This window comes from Gallus gallus, chromosome 11 (genome assembly GCF_016699485.2).
Source record: "Gallus gallus isolate bGalGal1 chromosome 11, bGalGal1.mat.broiler.GRCg7b, whole genome shotgun sequence".
NCBI classification, from domain to species: Eukaryota; Metazoa; Chordata; class Aves; order Galliformes; family Phasianidae; genus Gallus; species Gallus gallus.
Genome location: NC_052542.1, coordinates 1 through 18,972, shown reverse-complemented (window position 1 = coordinate 18,972; position 18,972 = coordinate 1). Strand labels below are relative to the sequence as shown.

The window sequence follows — 18,972 nt, the reverse complement described above, 5'->3', positions numbered from 1 at the left end:
CTTAAACTTTTGTCAGAACGGAATAGTTGTTCACATAGAAAGCTTTTGTGAATTTTTCCCTTGCAGAATATGCTCTGGTTCCCTCTGTTTTCAGGTGCTGGTGTGAGTTATCAGGGCTGTCAGATGACAAATAGCTGTTCAGATCCTCAGAGGTGAAAGTCAACATAATGTGCTTGATGCTGTGCCTGATGCTCATTTCATTTTTATATCCAGATTCTATTCATGTAGTCACTCTTCTAACTATAAAAAATTAGCAATAGTTTACTGATTTTTTTGGATCCAGTTAGCAAAAGAGAATATATTTTATGAAAATAAACAGTCTGACAAGATACGTATCATAGATCGAAGAGTAGTTTCAGCAAACGTTTTCAGGCTTTCTGAAACATGGCCCATACAGCAAATAGCTTTCTCAGCAGCAATATGTACGTATTCCTGCCTGCTGCTCTCCCCTCTGCTGTGGTTACCTTGATAGAGGCATTGGTCAGGAGAACCTAGCATTCAGTTCTTCCCTGACAGCAAAAACTGCATGCGCAACAAGCTGTAGCCTGCAGAACTGTGTTCACACCTTGAACATGAAACTTCCCAAACCAGTTCGGGTTGGTGCTCTTGAAACAGCAGGCTTTCATAGGAGGTTCATAAATAGACTCAAGGTGCAGTGAATCATGTAGCTTTAATATTTTTAACTTGGCTCTTCAGGAACTACCCAAAATGGGTGGCATTTCATGGACACAAAGAACTGGCCAGCTTTTTCAAGAGAGAACCTCAGCGTGCAGTGCTCAGTGCAAACCACTGAAGGCAAAGTGATTAATGCCAGGCACTGCTATGGCCGTGTGGCTGTGTGTTGTGAAGCTGCTCTGTACTCCACCATGTCCCAGTGCCAGCACCAGCGGTGTTCCCAGCACTGAAGGCAACACACATCTTCACAGAGCTAACCCACAGGTCTGCATCCCAAATTGCCCATCTTCTGGCACATTTACTTCTTCTCATTCCTGCCTCTCAAAAAGATGAAGTGCTGGACATGACTCCTGATGTAGAAACAGTTTGCAAGACTCATTTAGAAGTTTTAAAAACAGTTCTTTCACTCCCTGAGCCTCAAATAGCTTCAAAGATTTATATCTTTCTCACATGTCACAGGATCTCAGAATGGCGGGGGTTTAGGAAGGGACTTCAAGAGAACAAGTCTGTCCCCCCTGCTAAAGCAGGTTGTCTACAATAGGTTGCACAGGCAGGCATCCAGCCGGGTCTTGAAACAGTCCCAGAACTGTTGCAGGATGTGGTAAATGAGTTTCAGGTCCACTTCTTTCTGGAACTGGTTTTGTTTGTTTTTCCTGGAGCAGCTGGCAGTGGGACAGAGGAATCCCAGAAGGCTTCTTTTTTTCCTATGCTTTAAGCTCTTGTGACCTCAGCCCCACGGGGCTTCTGCTTGAGAAGTGGGAACGGTAGGGATAAGGGAATGCTGGCAGGAGGGTCTGCTGCAGCTGCCTGGGGAAAGTCTGCATATCGTTTGGCCTCGTGCTTTCTCTTTGTGTGGGACAAACAAAGATATTTGAACAGAAGGCCATCTTGCCAACAGCAGCTGTGACACACTGATTCTTTCTGTGCAGGTGAATTAATTTTTTCCATCTGTAAGCTTAGGTGGAGAGCTGCAGTTTTCATTAATCTTTGTGGAAACAACATAATGGTCCACACAAATCTCAGAACTGCAGCTTTGTGCAGTGCCTGCCTGTTTAGACTTGCTAGAGCCTAAAACTACCCATTTTATGGCATTAAAAGAATAAAAAGCCAAAAATGAAACGTGGAGTCGAAGAAAGGCACTTGGAAACAAGTACATTAAAGTATGAACAAGGCAGAGTCTGAGCGAGCATTAATACTGCCCTGTGCTTTCTGCCAACGTGCTTTAATTTTGTTATCATTAAATTTGCTGGGCAGTTACATTTTGGTGTGTGAATATTTAAAAGCAATGCAATAGATGCTGGCAAAAGGAAAAAAAAAAATAACAAAAAAAACCTTTTTCTTTTTTTACAGGCTCGGGGATGTCTCTGGGGCTGCCCAGGGCACGCTCCACAGCTTTGGGACACAGCGACACACATAACTCTAGAGCTCATTGTGGGACCCTGAAAGACTTCTGGGGCATACAGGGAGAACTGGGTTCCACAGGAGTGAACTGATGTGTGTCTGCTTGCCAAGTAGCAGGGAGCGCAGGGCTGCATGAAGTACACACGCTGCTGCCTCCCTGTTTCTTTGGGGTTTGGGATCGATGTTTGTTCTGATGCTGTAACAGAGGGGGGAGGTGATTTCAGAGCAGGAAGTGTACTCGGGTCGCTTGGTGTTTGCTGGCTGATGGAAGCCCCCTCTGTCACTTGGCTGACAATTAATTTCACAGAAGAACAACAGCATCACTGATGTAGCGGTGCCTTTTTTTGCTCAAGCTGAAGTTCTAGTCGCCTTTTCCTTTGGTCCTGAGCAGCGTGGCGCTAGGCCTGACCTGGTGTGAAATCTGAACCGTGGCAGTAAAGCTCAGTTCTGAAGGAGGCTCCAACTCTTGGGCTGATGTGGGCAGCAAAAAGTGCCATCGTTCTCAGAGGATGTGGAGGCAGTGAGGCAGCAAAATAGAAAACAGCCCAGTTTAGAAAGAAGGACGTTTTCAAACATCTTCAGGATGCTTCCAGCTCTGATAGTAATCACTGCTCAGAGCGATTGGTCCTTCTGGGCTTCTTGGAAAACTCAGGAATTTGGGAACAAAAGGGAGAACTCACTGCTCTAACAAATGACGTTCCCCTTCATCAGCCTGACACTGTGGGGACAGTAGGGGGACACTGGGCGATGTGAAACACTGGGACATGGGTACAGACATCGGGGACACTGTGGGGACACGGGGATAGGTGCCCTCACTGAGGTGGCCCTGGCTCTGCAGAAGACCGTCCCCAAGGGGTGCCAGATGGTGCCGGTGGCCCCGTGCGTGTCCTCGCTGCGGTTGTGCAGCGTCAGCACTGTGGTCATGTCGGCCACGTGGCCACCCAGCAGCAGTGTGGCACTGGGTGTCACCATCACCCCCCTGGTTGGGCTGGCACTGCTCATCTGCCCCGTAGTGCTGCTCCAATGGCACCGGTGCCTCCTGACATGGCCTGCCGCCTCCCTGTGTCACCTCCACATGTCACCTCTTCTCACCTCTGTAGTTCTGACTCCACACATCAACCCCATGTCCCCACATGTCCCCTGATGTCCCCATGCCCCCTCATGTCCCTCCATGTCCCCTGCCCCACTTCGCCCCATGCCGATGTCACCATGCGGTTGAGGACAGGGACAGGGATGCCTGTAGGGTGCGTGGAGTCCAGGGAGAAGTTGATGGCCATGTGCAGTGGGGTGATGGTGTCCTCGGGGCGCAGCTGTGACAGTGGAGCGGGAGTAGTGCCCAGCAAGTGGGGGTCATTGCCCCCAAAATGGGGCTTGTGCCCCACGCATGTGGGCAAGTTGTGCAGGGAGTGCATTCTGGAGATGATTTGCCTTTTCTCCAAACCTGCTGTGACTTCAGAAATCCCACGTCGTGCCGCAGCAGAAATGGGGCACTGCAGTACGTCAGTGATGTCTGATTTGAGGAGCGCAGGGGCTGCATGAAGTACACACACTGCAGCCTCCCTATTTCTTCGGGGTTTGGGATCAATGTTTGAGTCAAAAGGCCACACACTGCCATACAGGCAGGTGCCAGGTTCACCCACTGAGGACACCAAATCCTGAAATATTTTCGCAATAGTCTTCAATTACAAAGCGAGTAGATGACACACATTTCTCGCTGTGGAGCCATAAGCTGACCCCGGCAGTTTGGCAGACTCCAAATGCCAAATGGAGCACTCGCTCCATTCACACTGGGAATCTCAGCCCTTTTGCCGCACATGCAGCTGCTCAGCATCTTGCTGTATCAGTACTGAAATCTGTGCTCCCCTGTCTATTAGAAATTTCACCAGTTGCCTTTGAGGACAGACTGGAATCAAAATAAGTGGGCCATCATAGCTTGTCCATCGATAAACCTCCCCTTGCCAGACAGACAGACAGACCCCATTGGCTGCCGGCCATCACTTTTTTTTTGTTGTTTGTTTGGGTTTTTTTTTTTTTTTGTTTTTGGGTTTTTTTGTTTGTTTGGTTTTTGGTTTTTTTTTTTTTTTTTTTTTTGCTTCATGCCTTTGTGGGAACTTCGAGGTCACAGCCTGAAGCAGTGATGGAGCACCTGGTGAGGGGTGTAGCCCTGTGAGCACAGGTGGAAGTAATACACCTGTGGGACCAGATGGGGCTGAGCCTGTCTCCACCCCTCCCTAACCTCATTTAAGGGCTGGCAGGCCCACAGGCCTTGTTTCTTTTTGGAGGCTGCCTCCTGTGGATTGTTTGGTGAGCTCTGGTCCTTGGAAAGAGGCAGGTGATGCTTTCTTTATTGCAGGGTTTTGCTCTCTGCCTTTCTGGGGGGATCCTAAGCTGGCTTAGGGCAGTTATATCTGTTATGCCTGCCCTTATGATACCCTTCAATTGTATGCTGAGGGAAGTGAAGGGGTTATCTCCCTTTCTCTGAACTGGTGATAGAGGGACTGACATATGTTTCTTTCTTTTGCTATTATCTCATTTCTGGAGTGCTTCAATCAGCCCCAAGGTAGTGCTGGTTGGCTTACTGAGCATCGCAAGTCTGGAAATGCCTGGAGCTGGTGTTCTTTTCCATAAAGAGGTTCTGCATTCCCCAGATCTTCTTTGCATCTCTCTTTAAGCTCAATACCTTCACGTTAAGTCCCTGTTCCCTCTTTCATGATTCTTATTTCACAATCCCCAGCCTGGTGCTCCAAACTTGGTTTGTCTGCTACCACACTGTCCCAGCCCATTTTATGACATGTAGTCTCTGTGTCCTTGTGCCATACTCATGTCTTTGTGTCCTCCCTGTTTCTTCTCCCCATGTCCACTCTGTGTCTCCTGTGCCATGTATTAATTCCATCCATGCAGAGTATTCTTTAAGGGCATGTATTTAAGTTATGTTCTGCGTCCCTTTTGATCTCATTCTGTTTTTAAGGATTTCTGGGGCTCCTCTAGTTAGTGGTTTAAGTGCTGTGAAATCTGTAGAGCAGATAATGGAACACCACGAGCCCCTTGTTCATGCATGCCTTGTGTGCAGGCAGATTTTGTGATAGCTGTGGGAAGATCACCTAAAGATGGAATGGGGGTTACAAGGGGCTCACCTTGCTCGGTGGGGTCTATTCTTCCAGCCCAATAAGCTATGTGGCTAGTGATAGAGTGAGGTGCTTCTAGCAGGCTGGGACCTGAGCTTAAGAAAACCCCTGGGTCCCAGTAGCCATTTTCTTCACCTTCACTTAGTGTAATATGGTCTCTGCTACTCAAGCATACTAAACACAAGTATTCTGCTCCCGTTTTGTCAGGTTCTCTCCTATATCTCCCTTACAAATTTGTCAGTGGTAACAGATGCCAGGGCATAGTTCTCAGAGCACGCTGTGGCCGACCACTCCGGGATCCTATGGTTCTTCCTGCTTTTATGGCAGATGAGGCTTTGTATTTATAGGAAACAAGGGATTGTCCTCTACTGGACCACTGTCAGGATCACCCTGGATATCTCCACCCCAGTTGTCTGGGGATGCAATCAGTTTCCTAATCTGTATGATAGCCAAACTCCCCACCCCTATTCCTTCCGTCTCCTGGCCCTCATTAAATAACTAGCTCTGCAGCTATGGGACCGAACAGTGCAATGAAACAAGGCCTCTGGTTTGAATGCTGGGACTGGCACAGAGAGCCACTATGACGGATGTGGATCTTCCTGATGAGAGTACTTGGTGAGTTTTCCCAGAACTGCTGAGCACGCCAGCTTCCCCGCCTGCCCTGACTGCACACCAGGCCATCAACGTCCTTTGTGTCATTGTGTCTTATGACTTCAGGTATCATACCATAGACTCCTTAGAGTTGGAAGGGACCATCTATGATGCAGGCTGGCGCCTGCGCAGTGCGGGCGCGGGGCTGGCGCCTGCGCAGTGCGGGCGCGGGGCTGGCGCCTGCGCAGTGCGGGCGCGGGGCTGGCGCCTGCGCAGTGCGGGCGCGGGGCTGGCGCCTGCGCAGTGCGGGCGCGGGGCTGGCGCCTGCGCAGTGCGGGCGCGGGGCTGGCGCCTGCGCAGTGCGGGCGCGGGGCTGGCGCCTGCGCAGTGCGGGCGCGGGGCTGGCGCCTGCGCAGTGCGGGCGCGGGGCTGGCGCCTGCGCAGTGCGGGCGCGGGGCTGGCGCCTGCGCAGTGCGGGCGCGGGGCTGGCGCCTGCGCAGTGCGGGCGCGGGGCTGGCGCCTGCGCAGTGCGGGCGCGGGGCTGGCGCCTGCGCAGTGCGGGCGCGGGGCTGGCGCCTGCGCAGTGCGGGCGCGGGGCTGGCGCCTGCGCAGTGCGGGCGCGGGGCTGGCGCCTGCGCAGTGCGGGCGCGGGGCTGGCGCCTGCGCAGTGCGGGCGCGGGGCTGGCGCCTGCGCAGTGCGGGCGCGGGGCTGGCGCCTGCGCAGTGCGGGCGCGGGGCTGGCGCCTGCGCAGTGCGGGCGCGGGGCTGGCGCCTGCGCAGTGCGGGCGCGGGGCTGGCGCCTGCGCAGTGCGGGCGCGGGGCTGGCGCCTGCGCAGTGCGGGCGCGGGGCTGGCGCCTGCGCAGTGCGGGCGCGGGGCTGGCGCCTGCGCAGTGCGGGCGCGGGGCTGGCGCCTGCGCAGTGCGGGCGCGGGGCTGGCGCCTGCGCAGTGCGGGCGCGGGGCTGGCGCCTGCGCAGTGCGGGCGCGGGGCTGGCGCCTGCGCAGTGCGGGCGCGGGGCTGGCGCCTGCGCAGTGCGGGCGCGGGGCTGGCGCCTGCGCAGTGCGGGCGCGGGGCTGGCGCCTGCGCAGTGCGGGCGCGGGGCTGGCGCCTGCGCAGTGCGGGCGCGGGGCTGGCGCCTGCGCAGTGCGGGCGCGGGGCTGGCGCCTGCGCAGTGCGGGCGCGGGGCTGGCGCCTGCGCAGTGCGGGCGCGGGGCTGGCGCCTGCGCAGTGCGGGCGCGGGGCTGGCGCCTGCGCAGTGCGGGCGCGGGGCTGGCGCCTGCGCAGTGCGGGCGCGGGGCTGGCGCCTGCGCAGTGCGGGCGCGGGGCTGGCGCCTGCGCAGTGCGGGCGCGGGGCTGGCGCCTGCGCAGTGCGGGCGCGGGGCTGGCGCCTGCGCAGTGCGGGCGCGGGGCTGGCGCCTGCGCAGTGCGGGCGCGGGGCTGGCGCCTGCGCAGTGCGGGCGCGGGGCTGGCGCCTGCGCAGTGCGGGCGCGGGGCTGGCGCCTGCGCAGTGCGGGCGCGGGGCTGGCGCCTGCGCAGTGCGGGCGCGGGGCTGGCGCCTGCGCAGTGCGGGCGCGGGGCTGGCGCCTGCGCAGTGCGGGCGCGGGGCTGGCGCCTGCGCAGTGCGGGCGCGGGGCTGGCGCCTGCGCAGTGCGGGCGCGGGGCTGGCGCCTGCGCAGTGCGGGCGCGGGGCTGGCGCCTGCGCAGTGCGGGCGCGGGGCTGGCGCCTGCGCAGTGCGGGCGCGGGGCTGGCGCCTGCGCAGTGCGGGCGCGGGGCTGGCGCCTGCGCAGTGCGGGCGCGGGGCTGGCGCCTGCGCAGTGCGGGCGCGGGGCTGGCGCCTGCGCAGTGCGGGCGCGGGGCTGGCGCCTGCGCAGTGCGGGCGCGGGGCTGGCGCCTGCGCAGTGCGGGCGCGGGGCTGGCGCCTGCGCAGTGCGGGCGCGGGGCTGGCGCCTGCGCAGTGCGGGCGCGGGGCTGGCGCCTGCGCAGTGCGGGCGCGGGGCTGGCGCCTGCGCAGTGCGGGCGCGGGGCTGGCGCCTGCGCAGTGCGGGCGCGGGGCTGGCGCCTGCGCAGTGCGGGCGCGGGGCTGGCGCCTGCGCAGTGCGGGCGCGGGGCTGGCGCCTGCGCAGTGCGGGCGCGGGGCTGGCGCCTGCGCAGTGCGGGCGCGGGGCTGGCGCCTGCGCAGTGCGGGCGCGGGGCTGGCGCCTGCGCAGTGCGGGCGCGGGGCTGGCGCCTGCGCAGTGCGGGCGCGGGGCTGGCGCCTGCGCAGTGCGGGCGCGGGGCTGGCGCCTGCGTCGCGGCTAGTAGAAGCCGTTGCTCTTTTTAAGTTGTTGGGCGCATGCTCGCTATTACCTGTAGGACCGATCACAATAAACAGCGGCGCATTAGCTGTGCAGAGCGTTTAAAACGCCTCTTAGTAGTTCTTCGTGTATACGTTGTGGTGCCTGCAGATTTATTAAACAGGCAGCTGCAGTTCCGCACATTGGCCACGGGGTGGCAGCAGAGACCGCGGAAAGAACTATTCTGGCGGGTTTGAAGCGGAGCCGCGGCGCGGTCCGTGGCGATCCGTTCTGTTGTGATGACGGGGGAAGAACGCGAAGTTAGAAGTGGGGCGGTGGGGAGGAAGGCAAAGAGAACAGACGGAAACTCCTCCAAACCCAGGACAGCTGTGCTGAGTGCTTATGAATATCTGTAAAAAAGAAAAGGTTTGTCTTATTTTTGCCAGCATCTGTTGCATTGTTGTTAAATATTCACACACCAAAATGTAACTGCCCAGCAAATTTAATGATAACAAAATTAAAGCACGTTGGCAGAAAGCACAGGGCAGTATTAATGCTCGCTCAGACTCTGCCTTGTTCATACTTTAGTGTATTTGTTTCCATGTGCCTTTCTTCGACTCCACGTTTCATTTTTGGCTTTTTATTCTTTTAATGCCATAAAATGGGTAGTTTTAGGCTCTAGCAAGTCTAAACAGGCAGGCACTGCACAAAGCTGCAGTTCTGAGATTTGTGTGGACCATTATGTTGTTTCCACAAAGATTAATGAAAACTGCAGCTCTCCACCTAAGCTTACAGATGGAAAAAATTAATTCACCTGCACAGAAAGAATCAGTGTGTCACATCTGCTGTTGGCAAGATGGCCTGACAGTTTTGCAGGACCATCAGGCTCAGCTGCAGCTTTTTATCTGCCCTTCCCTGATCCTCCTGCAGCTGGAGAGAAAGCCAACAAAGGCATGGGGTATGCAGGCCCTCCCCAGTCAGCTGCCGCAGTTTCTCTTGCCGGCACTCCCTTTCCCCCAGATCTTTCCCATTTCACAGGCTGGAGCTCTGTGTGGCAGAGGAGAGAGCTGAAGGCAGAAGGAAAACAGGGTGCTGGGATTCCTCCATCCCACTGCCAGATGTCTTCTCTGGCATTTTGGGGCTGGGCATGGAGTTGTGGGAGCACCCACGGGGATCTGGGCAGGAGGAAAGAAAGCAAAGATGCAGCTGCAGGCAGCAGGCTCTGGGCTGGAGCAGTGCAGCCAGGCACGGCTGCACAGCTGGCAGTTTGGGCACCTGGAGGAAGTTTGTCCAGCTGCAGGGCTGTCCTTACCAAGCACTCCCCCCTCCTACAGGTCTGCATGGACTACATCAGTTCTTGTGCTCTTCCCACTGCAGGAGCTTAGAAGTGACAATCCGACCCAGACAGGTAATGACAACGTACACACACAGATAAACACCCATTACAGAATCTGGCACTCCATGGTCCACCCAGAGCTTGTTACTGCTGTTTAGGCTGCTCTACAGGAATTCTGTCCTTTCCCCTTCATTCCCCTATTTCTTGCCCCCTATCTTCGCCCCATGCCTTCCCCGTTCCTTTTCCAGGCTTTCCCTGTTCTTTCCCCACTTCCTTCTCCACACCTTCCCCCCTGCAACAGCCTCATATTCTGCTGCTGCTCCCAGCTGACAATCCTTAAACCACACTTTTCAAATACATTAGATCAGACTGCATACTGGCACTGATTTAAAAAATAAAAATAAAAAACAGTATTATGTATGGATAACACACTCCTACCTGGTTGGAGACCAATAGCAGCTCCTCATCCTGGAGTAGCTCCTGTACACAGCCAGGTCTTCTGTGCATGGATTTGGCATCAGCAGTGACTTCTCAACATTGGATTTGAGTCTTCGACTTCCACCTTATCATGGTTTTGTAACTTTGCTATTGGTATACCACAACATGAAATCATGGACAAAAGAGAAGAACTACGTATCCCAGAGGACCTCATGGTCAGAGAAGGAAGATACATCACGGAAGATACGTCATCTGGTTGCGTGTGGTCTTATTCAGTTTCACTTGCTGCCGGGGAGAGGAGTGGGTGTGCTTCCAAGCTGTGCGCCTTCACCAAGTAGGGCTTTCAGTTTCGGTCACTCACTCTCTTTCTCTCGCTCTTTTGCTCTCTGTCATTTCATTTGATTTATTATCCTTACTTCCAATTAGATAGTATTATATCATATAATCTTGCATTCCAATATCGTAGTTAGTAAAATAAGCTCTCCTTCTTAGATCGTTGCCACTGCTCCATTTTTTTTTTCTCGGGAAGCCAGGGGGGCCCACAAGCCTACTGCCCCCCTGTCACGGGCACAGATCTATCTAGATAACTCTGACAAATTTTTGGTGGAGAATGCGGGCAGTCTGAAGCTTTTAACGTTAGTAGGAAAAAAGGGATTTCTTTAAGCCAGACTGTGAGACTACAAGGCATTGCTGGTGTTGGTGTGACCTTCATAGATTAGATTATAGCATGGGCAGTCCACCAAAGTTTGTTCCCAACAGTTCCCTCACCGGCAGAGCTAGCTATTAAACAGGGCCCAGGAGAATGGAAAGTGAGGGTTGGGATTCAATATTCATAGAATCATAGAAGGAGTTCGGTTGGACAGCGTCAGCAAAGCTGTGAAGACTTCAGTGAACTAAAGTGAAGACAACCAAAGTGAAGACCTGCAAAGCAGTGTGAACTTAAGCAAACCCATGTAAAATTTTGCAAACTCATAAGGATTTCATGGAACCCCAGCAAAGACCCACAAACCTGGTCAGCCTTTGACTTATTTGAATTCGGGCTCTGGCACCACCACTCAAGCCCCACCAAGGGAATCGCCTCGCCCCTAAATCTGGCCCTCCCCCAATCTGCTCTTGTGCTCCAGAGAGATATCTGAAGTATGAAGAGGTGCAGTGCAAACCAAGTGGATAACACTCTTGAAGAATGACAGTATTTTCTTCATAAATACTGAATCCTGAAGTGCAACACTGGGGAATGTTAGGTAAGATAAGAGAAACAGATGGGGGAAAACAAGGGCAGTGTGATGGAGGAACCAATAACCAGTTACTGACTGATCCTTGAGAGACAGCAAACTGCCAGAAAGGAGAAAGAAGGAACATGCCAGCAGTGGCTGCGATAGGCAGAGCCAGCAGGGCATCCCCTGCTTCAAAGGGCACTTTGCCTTTCATCCCCACCGCAGCCACTCTCCTGTTTTGACTCTCACCAGGGTCTGCAGGGTTTGTTCCATTGCATGCTGTACCCTCATGGCCAGCAGGTGCTACGGAGCCCGAGTGGAACACCTGTTGCAAAACAAGTCTTTGCAAGGACAAGACCTACAACCAAGATGAGCTCCCTCTACGAAACAAAATACTTGTGGCTACAGCCACAACTATAAGCTTTCTCAAAACTGTCAGGATACTCTGTTCCATCCCAGGATCATGCTTCAGTTGCAGGCCTTTAGGTCAACATCGCAGTCAAGATTAAAATTTAGGCTACATCCCAGCCAGTCAGGCCTCCCACTGCCATTCCCTTCTGTGCTCTAGGGCCCCAGGAAAAGGCATTGGACACAAGTGAAGCAATGCAACCTGAGAGGATAGATCTCTTGTGTAGTGGCAGTGCTTCAGGATTTGATATTCACATAGGAACTGCAACACCTGAGCAACACAGAGAAAGGTAGCAGAAATAAAAGGGCAAAGCAAGGCAAAACCTCAGGGAAAGCAAGGGAAAGGTGCGAGGAAAATGACACACAGCCTAGAAGGTGTCCCAAAGAGCCATAACAAAGTCTGGGAGCACTACATTGTGCCATGCTGCGCAATGGGAAAGATTTGTATATGTACATGATCCTTGGCTGTTCAGGCAACCAGTCATCTAAGTTGGGTTCTGGGGTGTTACAGGACATGCAGCTTTCCATTCCTGAGCAGCATACGGTCAAGCAAGGAGAAAGAAATAGAGGATGGCAGAGCACCATCAACAGAGTCAGTGCATGTCCATGCAGACTCAGAAACCCAGAGCTTCCCATACTGTTTCTGCTTTTGTACCATTTGTGTGCTGCAGATGAGGAAAAGGTTCTGCTGTTTGAGTCATCTTCTGCAAGAGTTGCCTACAGGTAAATGGCAGCTAACCTGCAGATAAAGCAGTACTGCCTGGCGTTGGTCAGGGTGAGCTCCTCCTGCCCCTGCTGGATGGTGATGCTGACAGGGCTGGAGGTGCTCTGCAGGGCCAGCTCGTAGCTGGGAGCCAGGAATGGACACAGCGGGAGGAGAGAGCTGTCAGGAGCAGCCGAGGCATCCAAGAGCATCCAAAAGCTCTCAAAAGCATCACAAAGCCACAGCCAGCAAGCTGGGCATGATCATGAGCAGCAGCCAGGATGCTCGAGATTATTTGCTACTATACACAATGGGAGCAGAGCTCTCGTTGCAGGCATCCCACGGCCAGACAAAATGGGAACAAACCCGGAGCTGTGCTGCATGGACAGCCCACAGCCATAGCCTTGCAAGCTGAGGTGCCTTGCTGCTTGTCACATCCATCCCAATCCCTGTGAATGAAGACCTCAGAAGGCAGTCAAGGTGTTGATCCAGCACCAGCGTGCTTTTATTCATTAAAAGCCAGGAGGGCGTGAGAGGTCCGGTGTGCAGATGGGACTCATCCTCTCTCGTTAAGGAGAGAGGGGCTCAGAGCTCGTGCTGCTGCCTGGTGCCTGGGACTGGAGCTCTGATTCTAAGTCCCCCTCCACAAGGCTTGGCTCCTCCTCGCTGACGCTGACCTGATCCTGCATGGAGGTGCTGCTGTTGGGGCACTCGGGCTGTGCTTGGGCTGGGCTGCACTGCGGTGACGCCCCGTCACAGTGCAGGTCGGTGACTGCTGTGGTGGGCAGGCTCAGGTCAGCGTCTTCAGCAGAGCCGGGAGAAATGAGAGCTTCCACTTGAATGAGCTCCTTCTGTCCATCACTGATGTCACATGGAAGGCTGTCATCCGAGCTGCAGCGATTTGTGCTTCCTAGCAGCTCACCATTGATGGAAGCACACAGTGCATCGTTGCTACATGCTCTGCCTCTTTGGGCTCGATTCACCTAGGAAGAAGTAGATACACAGGAGTTAGCGGCAAACTTTCACAAGCTGAATTATGAGAGTGGTTCTTGAGATTTGGTTATGTAGTGGCAGCAGGACAAAGCAAATAGGACAATAGCAACAGTAGGATCACTGTCTTGAAAGGAAGTGTTGTGCTTTTGTTGTTTTTCTTTCTCTTCTGTTTGGACTCCAAAGCCCTTGAAGAAAACCTTCACCCTGTTGCAGTGTTACACAGTTTAAATGTGTGCCTGCTGATACAAAGGCAACATGGAGCCACCAAGGTACTCTTCCTTCTGTAATACATGTCAGAAGGAATCATTCTGAGACATATTGCAGTGGGGCAGATCTCCTGTCTCTTTCAAAAACTACTCAGCAGGAGAAAGGCACGAGAGGGGTGTCCTCCAGCAGGTCCAGATCATGACTTCACCAGAGACTCATTTGGGAAGAAAGACAGGGCTGAACTGAAGATGTTAGGCACGGGCTTGAACGATAGAAGGAGGAACAAGCCTACTGAAAGCATGAATTCGATGGCGCTGACAAGCAGTGTTTTGAAAGCTGGATGTGCACCCTTACCTGCCAGGACCACCACCTCTGTTTCTGAGGGCACCCTGGCACTGCGCTGCAGTTGGCGTTTGGCCACAGAGGACGGTTTTCTTGGCCTGAAGCAGGAACACCAACAGCCAGCTGCTGGTTCCTTCATCCTGCTGGGTGGACTTGTTCTGGAGAGAGAAAAGAGTGAACGGTGTGAGTCGTGCATGGTGCAGGGTGAGGGAGGAGATGCCCTGAGCTCTTGCCAACACTTGCTTGTTCCTAGCACTGCCCGGTTCCTGCTGAAACACAACTTAGAAGCTCACTCTGTTTCACACAGTTGAGGATGGTTCCATTCCTAGAGCTCAGCCCTGGAGTCTTGCTGGCTACATTCCCCTCAACCATGTCAAGCAAGATGCAGAGCATGCGAGCAAAAGCTGCACAGCTGTCCAGGACAGCATCTAAGGCATGGCTTTGATTGAGCTGGCAGGCGTAAGTGCTTTCTGAGGAACCGTGCAGCCATAGAGGAAGTTCAAAAGCATCCCTGACACTTACACTAGCAGTAGGCCCCCTTTGGTGGCTAAACTGAGCCCGTCGGGCAACTGCGTGTGAGTTGAATCTCAGAGTCCAAAGGGAGCGGAGATTCAGTACAACAACACACGCACCATTAGCGTCACGTAGTTTCTGCAAGTTTGTGCACTAGCAGTAGTGGAGAAAAACTCACAAAAGCCCACCCAACCTCACCTGATAGGAAGGTGCTGGGAAAGAAAGTCCTCTTTACCTTTCAGATGGGAAGTGGATGACTGTGTAGAATTTCCCCCGGGCAGCTGCAGGGCCTTCTTCCATTTCCACGTCCCTGCTATCTGTCACAATGGGAGAGCTGCTGTGGCCTCGCCTCTGTGCCCATGCCTCCTCCAGGCTGAGCAGCCTGGTGGCGGGAGAAGACACCCGCACAGACTTGGGCCCTGATGGAGAACTGTGCCCTGGAAGGGAAGACCACAGCTAAGGGGGAGGATCAGAAAGCAGCAGCACAGCCATCACACTTCTGGGGGAGGTGGCGCACATCTCTCAGCCTTGCTTATCCGAGCCACTGGAAAAAGAGGAGGTCAAAAGAACCCTTTCATCAAGCTTCACCTGCATGCAAAACATCATCATGGCAGGGACGGTTTTCTCCTTGTCAAGTTTGGGCTTGGACACTCTCAGCATTTAGCCACAGGGTGCCATATTCTCATTTAAGCCCACAAGTCTGCAGGCCCCTCGATAGTAAAAGTGTATTTCAGCGATCCTGGAGAAGGCCTGCATTTGATCAACGTGTCTGATCAAGACAAAGCTAATGCAGGAAGACGCTCACCTGCTCCATCTCCGATGCCTGATGTGGATGTGGAGCAGAAGAGGACGTCTGTGTGGCTGATGATGAACTCTACCACATCCGACTGCCTCTGCAGTTCCATGCAGGCAGCTCGTCCGCTGGCGCAGGCAGACTCGTTCTGCTGGGATCTGTAGAAAAGGCAGATTGGAGAAGTCATGGATCCCAGATCGTTTCCCCACATCCGGATTTGGCCAGCCAAAAGCTGTCCAATTGGGCTCTGGAGTCTTCCGCAATGGGCAATCAGTGACGCCACTGAAGAAATTCTCCTGCATGATCAAGGACACACCAGCCCCATTTGACAAAAACAAGAGAGCAGAAATTGTCCTCCTCTAGAAAGTGTGCCCGTGGGGAGAACAGATCTAAGCCATGTGCTGAAACGGAAAAAGAAGTTTACCTGAAGAGGTTGGGAGCCCACACAATCGCTAAGTTCTTAGCGGGCATGTTTGTGGCAGAGCAGCTCCCAGCAAGACAAGCCAAGTGTCTCATCAGGTACGCCAGTGTCCTGGAAAGCAAGAGGCAGACCTTCAGCACCACTGAGCACGCCGTGCTGCAATTCACAAAACAAACCTCAAGACACGCCAGTTCTTGTTCTTGCTACGGAATAGGAAGTAGATCAAGCTTTCCCAGGTGCCACGCTGCAGCACCAAGCCCCAGCACAACACAGACGCAGCCATCAGCTGCACCAGCCGTGCCCCAGGAACTGACCCAATCCATCAACCCCACCGAGCCATCAACCACTTCAACACACACACAGGCATCATGTTGCGAGTGTGAGACAAAGCCTGCCATCGCATAATCGCCCTCTGAAATGCAGCAGGGCTGAGCTCACCAGACTGAGGGCAGCAGTTTTCTGACCTGTAGTGAGGCGCGGGCAGCTGCTGGATGACCTCCTGCATTCTGAGCAACCGCTCCTCATCTGTAGTGGCACAAACAGCATCCTGGAAGAAAGCAGAGAGCGATTTAGACACAGAGCAGTAGAGATACCTGCCGCAGGGTCGGAAACTATGGCGACAAAGCACTGTTGCTCAGCACCGAGGCGGATTTTATGCCTTCCAACAGGCAGAAAACCTGGGGAACACAGCGGCACGCAGCTGGTGCCATCGAGGCCAAGCAGTCCAAGCACTGGGCCGCTTTACAGCCTGACTGATTGTGCACCTCAGCTCCTCGCAGTGGGCATTCATCTCCCAGGAACTTGTGCTATCAATCCCATTCCTGTTCCAGAAATAGTTGGGGAATAGCAAAAGAATGGGAATTCTCACAAGCTTTGTGAATACAGAAATGACCACCTCCAGAAATGAGCACCAAAAGTGCTGGCATCAGTATGCTGCAGGATGTGGCAGAGACATGCGAGTCTACCTCATGGGGTTAACAGAAAATCAGAAAAAAAGACCATGAGGTGCGCAGGCGTGTGTGTATGTGACAGGCCATGCCAAGAGGCCCAGGGAAGAGGGACATGAAAGCCATTGCCTTGTGCTTACCGAGAACTTGCCATACAGCTGCTCGGTCAGCAGAGGGTTCAGGAGCTCCCTGAAGTACATCTTGCACAGGGAGCTCACGCTGTGAACGTCACGGACGGTTAGCTCCGGAGTCTGCTCAGACTCAAATTCATGGCTGGAGAAAAGGACACAAAAACATTGGGCTTTGAGAAAGAGGAAGACAAGTCCAAAGCAATACACGATACAGTTGAGAAAAGGAAGGGGCTCCTGCTTCACAGGAGAAAAGAAACGCTCTGACAACTGGCTGCCTACTCCACAATCACATGCCAGGAGTCCAGAGCAGCAAGGAGGAGTGTGGGCTGCTCCAAAGGGCTCTGCCAACAAGAGGAAACGGGAATGAGAGCTGACACCGCAGTCCCCCACAGCCTTCCAATGCTCTCAAGGACTGAAGGAGAACTTCCTGCCCCAGCAAGTCTACTCAACGCCCCGTGTTCCTATCAAACAGACACAAGCCTGGCGCACCACCGCTGAGCGCACGCTACCGGCACACAGCTGCCCCACAGCGCAGGCCTCGGAACGCCCGCAGCATGGCACATGCCCCTACTGACAGCTGTGTCAGTCGCAGCACTCTTACCGTAGCTTCTGGATCTTGGACGCCACGCCGGACAGGCGGTAGATCCCCTGCACCACGCTGTGCTGCTCAATGAACTCAGCGCAGCTCTGGAGGACCTGGGGGACTACGGAACAAGTGCCAGCGGTTAGCTGAGCTCCTGATTCAAGTCTTGCTTCAGCCGCTGCTCCTGTCACATCCCATCCACTAAGCCCAGCCGGACTACTACATGCCTTCCTCCTTAGAGGAGAAAGAAAGCCAGCACAGACGTCTCTGACAGGCAGGAGCCGGGGAGGAAACTGGACACAGACGTGCTCTTGGCTTTCCAGAAATGCCAGGACCTGCCAATCAGCCTGCAGAAAGTAATTCTGGGGAAGCCAGAGACACTGCAAGTCCCGTCACAGCTCCCACCGCAATGGAGGCATGAAACCTCACATCCAGGAGAGCTAGGGAACTGACGCAGTACACTCTCTTGGGCCAAAAGGCTGCCTTTGTTTTCAGGCTAGCGTGGGATTGGCTTACACCTTTTGCTTTAAGCAAATACAAGTGGGCTGCTCTCCTATGAGCATTAGCCTCAGCTTACCTTTCAGCCATCAACTCCCACCTCACCTTTCTCCACCGCTATCAACCTGCCCCTTGCCAGAGATGATCTCCCTTTCATCTTTACATGCCCAACAGAGGAAGCTCTCAGGAACGGGCTGTTCCTTACCATCACGGCCAGAGTGGAGAAGATGCTCTCCCAGGTCACAGCCAAACACCCCTTCCTTCTCCTTCTCCATCTCCCGCTGCTTCGGTTTCTTTGGGCGGGCCTTCGCAAAGGAACGAAGGAAGCTGATGAGCTTGCCACGCTTCTTTGGCACTGCACAACACAAGGAAGAAACCAGTTCATTTCGCGTTGGGCTCAGTGGGACCAGGCTGAGCGTCACACATTCGACAGAGCACGTAAAAGCGGGAAGAACACTGCCAACAAGTACATACAACAACGGATTTTCCCCATCCCCGGAGGAGTCCAAGGCCAGGTTGGATAGGGCAGGATAGCATCCTGGTCTAGTCTGACATTCAAAGTGGAGGTTGGCAGCCCAGCCTGAGGCATGGGGCTTGGAGCTTGATGATCCTTGAGGTCCCTTCCATCCCAAGCCATTCTACGAGGATCCTATCATTTGCCCAAGCCCTCATTCTCACTGCCTACAAAACAGCAGCCGTATGCCCCGTGGGATGCATGAAGGATCATCAACACAGAGGATAACGTGGGATGGATAAAGGAGCTATTCAACACGGAACTCACCCAGAAGACGACTCCCTTTGACTTCCCCGCGCCATCAAATGTAACATCCGTACCTGGCTTTGGTGCTGAATTGATGAGGGCCTCAGGAATTTTTCCGTTGATGAGCTCCACGCACTCACCAGGGAAAAATCCAACCTGGAACAAGAACAAGAAGAGAGATGGAATACCGAATGCAGCACTTCTCAGGCCTCCACTGTTAAACCAAGAAAGAATGGCCTGCAGAAAAGTAACCCTCATTCAACATTTGCAGCCAAAAGACCTACAAAACCAAGACATGGTTCCAGAGAAGATGGCTCTGTCCTCCGTGCTTGTACAAAGGACAGAGATGGTCAACTCCTGACTGTGTAGTGAGCAGGAGAGGCTCTTGCTTCTAAGTCACATGAGGAGACGGTTTCCTACCCAAGCCCAGAGCCAAAGGGAAAGGCCGCTGACACTGACACAGGGAAACTGTTTACGTCCAGAAGCCACCCTGTGCAGGCTGAGCAGCTCTAAGCTGACCTTCCTGACTTGACTGCCGTTGCGCCCGCAAGTCTGAAGCTTGTGCCTACCTGAAAGCCACGCTTGCCTCTCCACCAGGGGCTCAGCTCCTTTGCTGGCC

The 18,972-nt window shown here is 54.2% G+C and overlaps 1 protein-coding gene across 2 annotated transcripts; it reads right to left on the bottom strand.

Moving 5' to 3' along the window:
- Positions 1 to 12,507: 12,507 nt before the first annotated feature.
- On the bottom strand, positions 12,508 to 15,490 carry LOC121111689 (rho GTPase-activating protein 32-like). 2 transcript variants are annotated; one of them, XM_040707194.1, is made up of 5 exons: positions 15,438 to 15,490; positions 15,026 to 15,171; positions 14,456 to 14,657; positions 13,720 to 13,865; positions 12,508 to 13,148 (listed from the first exon to the last, which is right to left on the bottom strand). In XM_040707194.1, exons 1-5 carry the CDS (start codon positions 15,482 to 15,484, stop codon positions 13,117 to 13,119), a joined length of 573 nt encoding a protein of 190 aa, XP_040563128.1. In that variant the 5' UTR covers positions 15,485 to 15,490; the 3' UTR covers positions 12,508 to 13,116. The 2 variants fall into 2 exon arrangements, with proteins under 2 accessions (XP_040563128.1, XP_040563127.1); XM_040707193.1 differs by having other exon boundaries at positions 13,053 to 13,865.
- Positions 15,491 to 18,972: the final 3,482 nt, after the last annotated feature.

Bases quoted from the DNA above. Each gene is read 5' to 3' on its own strand.
- LOC121111689 (XM_040707193.1), bottom strand. From the start codon at position 15,484: ATGCCCGCTAAGAACTTAGCGATTGTGTGGGCTCCCAACCTCTTCAG. The intron at 15,172-15,437 runs GTAAACTTCTTT...CCTTTTCTACAG, and splicing joins TGGGCTCCCAACCTCTTCAG to ATCCCAGCAGAACGAGTCTG. The intron at 13,866-14,455 runs GTAAAGAGGACT...TTCTCTCTCCAG, and splicing joins ATCCACTTCCCATCTGAAAG to AACAAGTCCACCCAGCAGGA.